Source organism: Leopardus geoffroyi, chromosome B3 (assembly GCF_018350155.1).
Source record: "Leopardus geoffroyi isolate Oge1 chromosome B3, O.geoffroyi_Oge1_pat1.0, whole genome shotgun sequence".
Lineage (NCBI taxonomy): Eukaryota > Metazoa > Chordata > Mammalia > Carnivora > Felidae > Leopardus > Leopardus geoffroyi.
Window position 1 is genome coordinate 47491456 of NC_059337.1, and position 13492 is coordinate 47504947.

General features: G+C 35.2%; 1 protein-coding gene across 16 annotated transcripts in view; it reads right to left on the reverse strand.

Annotated features, from left to right (window-relative positions):
* TCF12 (transcription factor 12) overlaps positions 1–13492 on the reverse strand; it is a 382310-nt gene that overhangs the window by 40920 nt on the left and 327898 nt on the right. For all 16 annotated transcript variants that reach the window (XM_045449620.1, XM_045449619.1, XM_045449624.1 and 13 more), the window contains 4 exons: positions 8546–8651; positions 7346–7485; positions 6924–7068; positions 6532–6596 (listed from right to left, as the gene is read on the reverse strand). In XM_045449620.1, coding sequence (XP_045305576.1) covers positions 6532–6596; positions 6924–7068; positions 7346–7485; positions 8546–8651 — 456 coding nt within the window. The remainder of the gene's footprint in view (positions 1–6531; positions 6597–6923; positions 7069–7345; positions 7486–8545; positions 8652–13492) is intronic.

The window sequence follows — 13492 nt, forward strand, 5'->3', positions numbered from 1 at the left end:
TATTAAATGAATTGTAAGCAGCCAGAGAGACCATTTTCCTTTGACTACAAATGGATATACCTACCTCAAAGAAAATACACCAATGTGTATAATGTTACTAAATTCTAACTGTAAACGCCTTCAATCACCAAATCTCTCCAAACAGCCAGATCTAGAAGTTGTATATTCAAGTTAAAAAGCCATTTTGGAAAAGCAAAACTATCAAGAAGACTTCAGAGGACATTATGGAAGGACTGAGTAACAGGGAGGGTAGTATGTTATATTAAGATCAATACTATTGGTCTTAAGGTTGTTACCTTGTAAAAAATCAGGATATGCATGTGAAAATTAGCTAAAGGTCACATTTTGGTTCCTAGTGGGCTACATACATAAAGTAATTTAAACCATATGTGTAAATTAGATGAGGTCACCACACTTCAACAAAAACATATCTCAACATATCCCTTAACTTTTATAAATCACTATTTCTCACATTCAAGATTCAAGTAATTATAACTTTTAGGAACACCTGATGCTAACTTTTATGAAACATGCCTTAACTGTAATATTGGTAAGGAAGGGAAGAGTTGACAACATTGATGGTGGGTGCATGAGCAGTGAGGAAAGTTTCAGTTTCATGCAAAACTCCCTCTTATCATAAACTAGACATACTCGCTGATTTTTTATTTCCTTGTAAAGATTAACAGCAGGAAAGCATTGGAGAAACAGTACTGCCTCTCTGTCATACCCTCCTGGTTTTGTTATTTCCTCATAGTGTTTACATTAATCCTTAACTGTCTAAACTTGCTTATTTGTTTTATTATCTGTCTCTTACATTTTTACCTCAGTAAAATGTATGCTCCAGAAGAGCAAGGACTTTGTCTTATTCAGACAAAATTTGAATTGTACAGGATTTGCAGTAGCTTGCAGTACCAACAGTGCTGGTAAATATATACTTGTTGAAAGAATGAATGGTTATTATCCTTGTGAGAAGTTTCTATTTGAGTATTTCTTTTAAATCACTGGATGTAGAATACATAGGTTCCATCTCTCTTTCCTACTTCCAGTTTCTTAATATAGATTTCCCTAAAAGCTCTAGTCTCAGTTTTCTTTTCTAATCACCTGTGTTTTATCTCCTGGTAATATCACTTCTGTAAAGTATCAACTATGACATCTCTGTGAATGACTACTAAGTTGACATTTCTATCCTCACAATGGTTGGTGGACTTCTCCATCTGGACATATTCTTTCATTTCAAGCTCGTTATGTCAAGCCAAACTTTGCATCACTGCTCCAAGCTTCCTACCTTTTCCCATCTTTACTCTTCTGTTTCCTCTACTTCAGCATCGGCATTCTCATGGTCACCAATATCACTCTCTTTCTCCAACTTCTCCCCTCCACCCTTCCCCACCACAGACTGCCAATACCTACCATTCTCTAGAAGGTCTCTGGGATAGGCACACATCCTTCTCATCACCATGACACTGCTTTAAACCTTTACTAGAACTTGTAAATGGATCATTTAAGTTTTTATATATCTAGTTACTCCCTGCTCCTTTCACCCCTTATATAATTGCCAGAGTTATTGTTCCCAACCAGTTTTAAACAGTCAAATCCCACACAGTGCTTCCTGCAGCCCACTAAATAGAACAGAATGACATTTGAGATCTTCCCTAATCTGGTCACAATAATATCTAACTTATAACCTACTTGTAACATTTTGTACCCTATTATCCAAACAAAATATGTATTTTTTTTCATTTTCTGAACACAGCTTGTCCTTTCAAAATGCCGGTTTCTTAATTTCTCCCTGATGGAATTCTAAACCACATGGGAGCCCAGCTCACACATCATCTCCCTCTTTACACTCATCTTCACCTCCTTCACACTCTTAGAATAACTTATATTTCTCTTTGGTCTTTTACTTCACGTTATTTTAAACATTAACATTTTTAGTATGTGTGTCATGTCTTCTCTCCTTGACTGTACGCTCTTTAAAGGCAGAGACCTCACATCATTCTGCACTGAATCCATCATTGCCTATCATTGTCTTATGCAAGTAGGTGCTCAGTATTTATTTATTTTTTTTAAAGAGACTTGAGCAATTAAACTGCACTTGAAATTTGCTATACATACTTTTTGATAAAAAGCAAGACTCAGTAAATGGTAGTATTTATCTTAGTATTTATGTAATGGGGTTCAGTAACAGAACTACCAAAGGGGTTAAAAGATCTTGTTATAAAGGTGAATTCATCTACAAATCAGTTTTGTGGTTACAAGCTTTGAGAACAATGATATGGTGATGTTCTACTATTTTTGAGAATTAGTGTTGATGTACGAAGCTGTCCATACTACATTGTTGGGCAGGCATGGGTTTTTGAGGATACAAGTAGACTATCAAGACTAGCAAATGAGGGCTTTTAAAAATCACTGTAAAGGCACATATCAAGTATAAAACGTATCAAGTATAAAAATATATAATATGGTGTTTTTTCAAAAGCAGCTTCTCCATTTGTGTAATAAAAGGCATTTTCTCCACTCACCCACCACACTGTCTAGTTTTACTTTGCCCTAAATTAAAGTGATGACAAACAGAATTGTTATTAATACTTTTCCTGAACTGACAGACAGCCTGGCAAATTACAGGACTTTTTCTTCTTTTACTTTCATAAAAAGAATGGGTATGTGGGGAGAGAAGGAGCAATACAACATTAAAAAAACAGGATAATACAGCCTTTTAGATCACAGATCAATTCACTAAACTTCACCTCTCTATGTTTATTCTATCACCAACCACATACAAATTATATTTATTCTATAGAAACTGTTGTTACTTTTAAGAAATTCTAACATTAGGCTTTACTGGATAATGAACATTCTAAATCAGGATTTCAGTACTTCTTGTACTTTCTGACCTTAAAGAACTCCAACACTGATATTTGAAAGAAAAAAAAAAAGTCAGTCACTTAAAAAATGGGGATGGGAGTGATTTAGAATCTAAAGCATAAACACAAAGTAAGAACTCATTCTGCATGCAGTCCATGGTCCTCGTACTGTTAAATGACCAATGATGAATAACTCCCAATACCTTCTGCCAGGCTTAACCGGTAATATGCCTCATTTTACTGCAACAAATGAGGCTCCTCCTCCTATCAGTCATGGTCCATTCCAATCAGCAGGGTGCCAATAAGCCAGAAGCTAATGAAAAGGGCCTCAGACAAAAAAGAAACAATGGAGGGCTCCCAAGCCCAACCTTAGAACTGTGAGCCCAATTTTTTAAACACTACAGTGCACATTTCAGTTAATCTTTATTATGCTAATGTTATTGAGTCTAAGGAACAAAGAAACTTATTTCATGAATTACTTTTAAACGTCAACTTCCCTGAATTTTCTTTTCTTTTGTTAGAGACTACTGACCATTTAACTATCCAGATTAAAACACACACACACACACACACACACACACACACACACACACACACACTCTCTTTCTCTCTCCTTTGCTTGGAGGTAGAAATCAAAACATAAATTATCACAAAGAAGTCTGATATAATCAACAAAGTTAAACAGTCCTCTTGTTTGATCTCCTCTAAATTAAAGACCAAGTGTTTTGATATGGTATTAGGCACTGAAATAAACCAGATGTTTCTTCCTCTATATAACTCTCCATGGGCACAATCTTAAAGGGTTATTGTCTGGCAAATGTTCAGGGAAACACATTAGAAATGGCACGAATACCCAGATTTTCCTTTCCTTCTATCTACTCTAGTTTATTATCTAAACTAATGCATAATCCACAGGGCTTTGGGAACTTTGTGTAAATACTTTCATGTACAATTCTCTTTCTAGCTATCCTGAGATTAAGACCACAATTATCCTGGCTTAAACCTAAAATAAAGGAACCTTTGCAAATGTATTATCTGGCCTTACATGTTTAATCACAGTATTCTGTGTGCTTTTTAATACCTAAACTAAAGAACAAAGGTTGTACCCTGTGATGTTTCACACATGAAAGACCTTCTGAGACATGTATCAGACGACTGAAGAGCTAGAAATAACTCCTAATGACAATGCATGGTGTTTTCTCCATCTAAAACTAGATGCTATATTCAAAATGTCATATTCTAAAGAACTTAAAATTTCAAAATACCCATGGTCACCATTTCCAAGTATCTGTAATACCTAACATAAAATTCTGATGTGTGTGTTAGACTCTCAAATATAATCCTTAGAAAATTCCTTCTCCTCATCTCTTCTAATCTTTCCTATTCCCCATGTAATGTTTTTGTTTTTCAGTACATTTTGTGAGCACTAAAGTGAATGTGCATCTGTAATGGAAGTTAGAGAAAAGAATGTGTTTAGGGAGGTGTCTGGTGGGGAGGGGGCGGCAGATGGGTTGAAGGAAGGGATTTTCAAATGTGCAGACTATGGCACGCAGTGATGGAGCAGATGGAATGCATCACCGTCAGCTATGACAGAAATGATTTATGGAATGACCTGGCTGCTCCTGCCTAGTAACAACATAGGATGACAGAACTGGGTTTCCATGACAACCAAAGCCCACCCACTAACTAGATTAGACATTCTTCCCTGGCTTCCACTCACAGAGAAATTTTTTTTCCTAATGCCAATTGGTTTGGCTAGTATGCTGGTCATAATATGGGAAAACAGTCAACCACTAGAAGGGTAACTGAAAGGGAGCCTGAAGGACCACTGAGAACATCACAAATTGTTGCCTGCCTACCCACCAAGGTTCCTTTATAGAAGTTTTCCTTGCATAAAATAAACAAAAGAGTTTTGAGGAAAAAAGCCCCCAAAATGCAGGTTGTATTTTTTAAAGTTGCCTAGAATTGAAAGTTCAATGTAATTTCTCTTCCTACTTGTGAAATATCTGCTATTGGATTCTTTCAGAATCAGCAGAATATGGCAAGCCAATCAAATACCCAGGAGGCATTCAGATTTAATATTATAGAATTTTATTTTTAAGCAGGTAGTTTTCATTAGGTGGGAGTAAGTCCAGAAAAAGTAGGACAACTTCCTTTAATCCTCATCAACACCCTGTAAAACAACACTCAGAGCATTCTCTTTCTGAAAAAACAGTAGTGAAGCTGGTCAGATCAAGGTTCTAACCTAATATATATGGGCTTTACCCTTCCTAGCTTGGTGATCCCTAGGACAAACTACTTAATCTTTCTGAGCTGAAGTTACTTAACCTTTTAAACTTTAGTTCCTCTCTCTGATGTGGGGATAATAATGCCAACCTCACAGGGTTTTCTTGAGGATTAAATGAAACAAAGCACGTAAATGCTAAGTATAATGCATAGCGCCTAGTAAAGATTCAAATTATAGCTGGTATTTTTGTGGGTTTTGTTATTATCGTCACTATTTTTGTCATATGATGTTAAGACTGAATTCAACAAACATTTATTGAGCACTGTTTTGTGGGATGCTCCACTATGTGGTTGATGAGTTTACCTTGGCTTTATTTCTCAAGAAACTTGTACTGGGATGCAGAGAAAGGTTTATCTACAGAAACTAGATACAAAGAGGTTTATCTCTTTAAATGTTCAATGGTTGCTTCCTCTATTCACACATTAAGTGGTCTGCCTTCCCCAGGAACAGCAGTAAATGTTGTCTGATAGAGTTTAACTGTACCTCATAGAAAATATAGGACAATTCTGTGGGAATTCTGAGAGGCATAACATTTAAGGGGAAAAAAGAAAAGAAATAAAAAGCCTTAGGAGACAAATTCATAAAGTCCAAAGCAGAAGGGCTTCTTTTAAATAATTAGATTTGGAGTCTTTGTGGATTATTAGCAAACGCTTTCCCAAAATTCCAAAAGAAGGGATTTTAGTTTTGATATTTTAAGGATCAGCTAGCTATTAAAACAATCACTGCTTTCTCATTAATGATCTGATATGATATAAATTAGCTGCTCAAGAAAACATTATGAGATTCCTTTAAATCAGTTTTACTCATGTTAGCATTAGTTCCTTCAATGAATCTGGCTTTTTTTGGGAAGACTCTCCTTTCCTATTTTTTGAATGAATCAGTTGCAGATGACTTTCCCTTTTAAAAAATATGTAAGCTACTTTTTGTCTTGGAAAAATTTCTCATGAAGGCACTTTCTTCTGTGGACCAGAAGAATAAGTGAAGAATAAATGAGTTGTCTTTCTTGGTTTCATTTGACTTACTTGAATGGGCAACTTACTAAGTATGTATTTAAAACTAATAAGTACATTTAATGATTAATCTCAGTAATTTGTTTTAAATTTAAAGATGCCCAAATTTCTCTTCCTTCTATTACATCTGTTCCATTAAGTCAAACATATTTAAGTTGAAGTTAGAAGGATAGGTCTTGCGGGAGTGGGGTTGGAAGGTGTTTTCCTGAGTTATTTTAAGGGCAGCATGAATCAATATAAACCAAGAATAGCTTTAAATGAGTTATGAAGTTGATTTTGTTATAACTACACCTTTTATGACATACTGTCCACAAAATACTGTTTAGCAGTGTAAAATTCATTCAGCAAAATATTTAAAATCAATACTCACAGATGCCAAAGCCTTTCCAAGTGCATCACCTGTCTGTGAACTTCCAGCGGCAGTCCCTCTGGTTCCTGAATATTTCAGGTAAAAAACAAAGAATTTTAGCAGGCAGACTTTTTTTTTTTTTTTTTAGCATTCTGCCATGATTTCAAGGGTGTTCTTTACTGTTATCTCACACACAGTCACAATAAATCACCAAATATTGTGTATGTGTTGTATTTAATGAGCTAATTTAAGATGGGTTCCTTACCAGTTTTTACATTAATGAAAATTTAAAAGCTTTTCTTCCTTCCTTTCATTTTTAGACTCAATACTAAAAAATACATCGAAAGATGTGGGGCTCATTGAAAATCCCCAAAGTAGGTTTTAGGAAGTTGTGCCAACCCAAAGCAGCTCACCGAGAATGCTATCTGATCCATTGATGGGAGGAGTGTGTGAGGCAGCAACGTATGGCGAACTGCTGGTACTGCCACGATGGAAGCTAGACATTGGCGGGAGACTCGTGTTTATGTCTGTTGGTGAGACTGAGTGTGGAGGATAGCTCTAAAGAAAGGAGGAAAGAGACATAATCTATTAAATACACTTTCTGCACATATGGCTGGACAACTATGACAACAGGTCAAAAAGAACATTACAAGCTGGCAGCTATAAAGCGTTACTATTGTCATGTACTTTTTAAAAAGGCAGGCTAAATGCAGTAAGCCCTGAAGTATTTACATGTCACAAGTTTTGGCAGAATCAAATCTTACACTTGTAATCCAAAGAGAAACACAAGTGAGGACAAAGTGCTGCCGCACCCTAGTCATGTGTTACAGCCTACCAAGCGGTCATGTGAATGAAGGCTGCCGTAACTACTGGACTGAGACATGTGGGAAGTGGAGGTCCCCAGAATTCCACCAAAACCAGGCTGGCTCATCCCATTTGATGAACTCCAAAGGTCAGAAGAATTGTGGGTCCCATCTAAGACGAAAAGAGAAATATAAAATTTTCCTTAGCTAAAACGTTTTCTTTTATTTAGATGATGCTCTAAGAATTCCAAAGGGTACCCTCCAGATACTCGTTCCCTGCCCCTTCTGACTCAGTCTTCCATCTACTTTTCTTCCCTCCGAACTGTGTAATTACTATTTAAAAAGAAGGAATAGGCTTTATAGTTAGAGGAGAAAAAAACCAATCCAAACTGTAGTCGGTATATTGTTATAAAAATCCTTAGAAGATCTAAATTCATATCAAGCAGGATAAAAAAAATCTCAAATTTGGGGATAGGCTGGATTTAATTTTGGTTAAATGGCATACCCATAAATATACAAAAAAGTTCTTTATAACAAGCAATGTATGTTATTATAAAAAATTATGAAACTGTGGAATAAATAAGTTTCTCTAACAGTAAACATAAGAAATTGATAATGACTATATTATAGACAGTCTTCAAATGAGATGTGTTAGCAATGACTTCACTCACCAGTGTAAAGTCAAGGAAGCGTTTATGTAGTGATTTATTGCTCCCATAGTATATGCTCCCCATAGTCCAAAACCACAGGAGACCAAATAAAAACGCAAGATACGAATTAAAGGAAATGCAACACATTTTCTCTCTGAACAAGTCTTAATCTGTTCTATGATATTCACTGTATTTATATTGATCATTCTAGGGGTGACCTGAGTCTGCAATTTAAATAAGAAAGAGTTGTTAATAGCTTTCATTCCCTTAAATTCTATGAGAAAGAGCAGCTCTACTCATTTTTCTCAAATGAAGTCCTTTATAAGTTCAATCAATACTAGATAGGCACTCCAAACGTTTGCTGGATATTCCGACTATATTGCAATCAGCTAAAAATAACATTAGAAATTTTAATTTACTTTGGCCCCAAATGCATAGATACACCTGAATTCATACATACATTCATACATTTATACATGTGAATACCTGTGTAGGTATCCTCTTTCCTCACAGTTTTAAAATATTAGTTAATATACAATAGATAAACTGCTGTAGGATTGACAACTATCAAGCAGTACTTACCCTGCATAAAGAAAGTGCTAGCAAACATACTGGTTGGTGGCTTGGGAGATGGATAACTAGGAGATTCACGGTTGAAATCATCTGAACTTGGGGATGGTGCATATACCTTAAAATTAAATGGGAAATTTAATTAAAATGGCTATGAGTGTCATATCATTTGTGTAATATGAGTGCTACATTTCACCAAGGGCCTAAAAAGGCCTATCTAGTATCTATAAAGGCCTACCAGAAATCCAAAGAAGTGGACTAAATCCACATATGTAATCTAACTTGGTTACCACCTACATATTTGGTTTTGGCTGATTACTAGAGAAAAATACTACTCCAAATAATCTTTGTGTGACACTTACACCGGTGGTTGAACAAATCATAAACGCTGACTTTGCTTACAAAACACAAATCCATATATAGGCTCATGATTCAAAATGTTGTGGTGGAAACAGATGTCTTTTGAATATAGCATGAAATAGAATTTGGGTTCGTAAAATTCATTCTTTTCACTGTTATAAGATTTATCAAAATCAAAATGAGTTTGGTTAAAAGTTACTATACTTTGTTATTATTAAAAGATATCCATGAAAGGCACAACATGGGTTTTCAGGAACTTGTTTAACTTATTAGTAAGGTTAGCAAAATTAAAACCAAATTCTGCTGAGGGGTTTTCTTTAATTTCAAGCAAACTTCTAAGTCTGGCACAGCTATAAGAAAATCTCATTTAATTTATCAGAGCAGTATTAATTTCCTTTGGTAAACCTTTGCTTCAGATAAGCAAAATATGAACATTTTGAATTGGCAAATGGCCAAAATTGTCATTTCTCTGCAAAACTAAATGGGCAGCCAAATATCCTTAATAATCAAAACATGATAAAACCATTCTCATGGTAATAACTAAAATCAAGAAGGAAAACAAACAACAATTAAGGTGATGCATGCTCTGTAAAGGCAAAAGTAAACCAAGAGTCAGGAAGAATGGAAATGTGTCCTACTGAATGGTGTATGAAACGTATTTCTTTAGTTTGATAAGGGTATATCCATTAACTTTTACTCCAAAATAAAAATCCTAAGTGTTCACTTAAGTGGAAGCAAGTAGCTCCCTTATTAAAATTATGGGAGCATGTATAAAAATCATACACGTATTTTTAGCATAAGCATAGAAAATTTCTATAATTATATATAAGAAATCCAGTAGTTATACCTCTGGACATAGAGGTATCCTTCCAGAGGATGTTTACTTTATGTCCTTCTACACAGTCTGGTATTTTATCCCGAGAAAACATGTTTGTCTATGCACTAATAAAAAAGTTGACGAAGCACACACTGAGATTAAAATGGGGGCCAAGATTTTATTTACATAAACCATCATTCATACTCATTTATTCTTCCTTTGAGGCATTTAATAACTGTAAAGACTTCTGACAAATCACCTAACCTTCCAAGACTCAATTTCCTCATTGGTAAGATGGTGCTAATAGTACTTGCATTAGGGGGTTGATGGGAAAATCAAATGAGATAATACATATACAATGTTTAGCACAGTAAGCTCTAAGCATTAGCTAATGGTATCTCAATCATTTTTCTATCATTCTTGTAGGAGCCATTATACTGCCAATACTGCCCTTGTTCAGTCCCTGAAGAATGTTCCTTATAGTTTTTGTCTGCACATTTCTACTTAAAAAACAATTCATCCTAAATAAAAGGTTAAAAAGTCGATTTTTACTCTTCTTGTTAGTTGTTTCAATACTAACATAGGTGTGTATTTTTAATGGACTGGCATTCAGGTTAGTTTCCTCTCACATCCCAGAGGTAAAAACATACACCTGTGGTACCTGAGAAGTTCACGACAAGACAGATTTCTAAGAACTACCTAGAAGGACCCTAGATAAAGAAATTTGGCAGATAAAATGTGTTTTCTTCCCCATTGTACATATTAAATACATTTTTCTAGTTTAGTGCTATTATATGAGGTAGTGTCAGAATGAAATAATTGGGTATATACAGTTGTGTTTGGAATGTATTACACAGGCTGATGGGCAGGAAAAAGTTTTCAGGAAAGGAACTTTGCAATTTTTTCTTTTAATCCAGTTTCACTACCTAAACTTAGCCACAGCTAGATGTCCCGTGTCCCCTTTATACAAAGATTTTCCTAAATGAGGCTGAAACTACAAATGATGAAGAATAAAGTAAATCCATAGACACAGCAAGAAAATACAAATGAGAATAAAATTCAGAAGATAGCATTATGCTTCTTGGTACAAATGCTTATTTACTATATACACCATCTCTGATCTCAAAGTAGGAAATAGAAAATTCTCTAATTCTATCCAGGTCATAGATTGAAACATTGTGTAAGCCTCCAACTTATGAAAAACAATTTCAGTTTTGATGTGCCATCTCACACAAAAAATCTACATAATATGGCCATTTAAATGTGTATTTTATCAATTTATATTTACTTATTCTTATTCCCATTCAATTCACTGTATTCCATGCATGATATACTTACACTTCAAAAAATCCTAAATGTTTGCAGTTATAAAAGCAAATAAAGGATAAATGTGACTAAACTGATTTACAAATCAAGGAGATACGCTGATCAGATAATGGTTAATGATCGTGGTCATGGAAAGCAAGAGAACCAAAAAACCCCACACAAAGCAGGAGAGACTTGCCTATTCTTATGTAAAAATTTTAAGCTGTATGGAAAAAAACAGGGCTCATTTTAGAGGTAAAGTTTTTTTTTAATGTTAGTCTTTATAAACACATTTTGAAAAATAAATGGACTTAGAAAAAATCGATCTTATAAATGAAAACGGTAAAAACTCTACTGTAAGTTTGTCATTTTATTTACTAACATAAGTTCAAAGTTTTTATCACCATAAAAATGTTTTGAAAAACAAGGTTCCCTAAGAGGCCCATCTAACAGCATTTCTAACACCAGCCAAATAACTTTACTTTTGGTATCTGAACCACAGCTTGCAAAAACATAGATGCAATGTTATGAAGCAGCAGTTGTGCCAGTCTCAATTTTTCAGATCAAAGAGTTCTTGCGGCAAAGCGCAACTGATGTGGTCTCAAAGACTTTATTAACTCCAGATGTAGGGAAACAGTCCGCCAATTCCACAAAAAGAGCAAGTCTCTTTTAGTTACAATCAGTACTGGCCACAAATTAAAACCAGACTGCTTATGTCATCTGATCACCTGCACATAGATGCCAGGTTTTTTTTTTCCTAGTTAATGATCTAATCATATGTTTACATCTTAAGTATGATTTTGTATCACAACAAACAATCTTAAAATTAAGAGAAAGGACTATATATGCTTTAAGATTATTAAAATCTACTAGGAGTCAAACTGTTTTTAAGAGAAATAGAGGGGCACCTGGCTGGCTCAGTTGGTATAGAGCATCTGACTCCTGATCTCAGGGTTGTGAGTTCAAGCCCCATGAGGGGTACAGAGATTACTTTAAAAAATAAAATCTTATAAAAAGGTACTAAAGTAATTTAAGATGTTCTATTAAGTGGTAGCTATTTAGAAATTTTCTTGAGAATTCTAGCTTCTAGGGGCACCTGGGAGGCTCAGTTGGTTAAACATCCGACTTCAGCTCAGGTCATGATCTTGTGGTTCACGAGTTCGATCCCCACGTCGGGCTCTGTGCTCAGAACCTGGAGCCTGCTTTGGATTCTGTGTCTCCCTCTCTCTCTGACCCTCCCCTACACATGCTCTTTCTCTCTCTCTCAAAAATAAACATTAAAAAAAAAAAAAAAGAAGAAGAAAAAGATAAGATAGTGATAAAAAAAAAAAAAGAATTCTAGCTTCTATTTCAGAATGTCAGGCTCATAGGAGTGATCATGGGACCGACTGTCTTTCTTCTTTCCCAAGCACTTATATTTTACCCTACAGAAATGGTGATAAGAGTAATTCTGAGTGTCTGTTAAACAGACTGTAACATTTATTCCAACTCAAATGAATATAACTGAAAATCTAAGTCTGATAGAAAAGAACAAATCCACAATATGTGTTTAATGTCCTCATCCCATCCACCCAAACTGACTTTAAGAGTGACAGAGCACGTTAGGGATGAGTATTTATCAATTACTCTTTTTAAAAAAATTTTTTATGTTTTTATTTTATTTTTGAGAGAGAGACAAAGTGCCAGTGGAAGAAGGGCAGAGAGAGAGGGACACATGGAATGTGAAGCAGGCTCCAGACTGAGCGGTCAGCACAGAGCCTGATGTGGGGCTTGAACTCACAAACCATGAGATCATGACCTGAGCCGAAGTCGGATGCTTAAACGACAGAGCCACCCAGGCGCCCAACAATTACTCTTTACAGTGATTACACAATTATCCTTGGGATGTTTTAGCTCATACAACCAACTGGAGTCAAGTTAACAAAAACATTCCTTTTTACTTGCTTGGATGATTCAGTTTAGTCATATGGATAACTCCAAATTCAGGGCAAATCATTCTCTGTTCAGCTTTTAAAGGCTAAGCTGTGCACTGTGTTCTTCCTTTCAGGGCATCCTTCTGTGATTAATACTGGAAATATCCTTGTCAGGCAGGGGGACATAATGATTTTCTGATAGTTATTGAGAAAAGATGCAAAGAAGGAGAAGTTTTTGTTAAAAAGATAGGTTTTTCTTGTCTTTTTTTTTTTTTTTTTTAATCTTGTCACATCCCAGTGATGAGTTAAAAGACGATGTCACTCCCCATGCCTTTAAAAATAGATCCATAGCCTGTGTGGTGGCTGATATTTTTAAATGTTCCAAATGATGAGAAGATGAGTTGGGAATTTTCTTTAGTATGTGAGAATAGCTATATATCTTAATGAAGATACCCTTCCACAGAAAATGAGAGGAATGATTAGATGAAATCTATCCAACAGAAGTTTCTGTGAAGATGAAAATGTTCTACATCTGTGCTACAGAATATAGTAGCCACGAGTTAC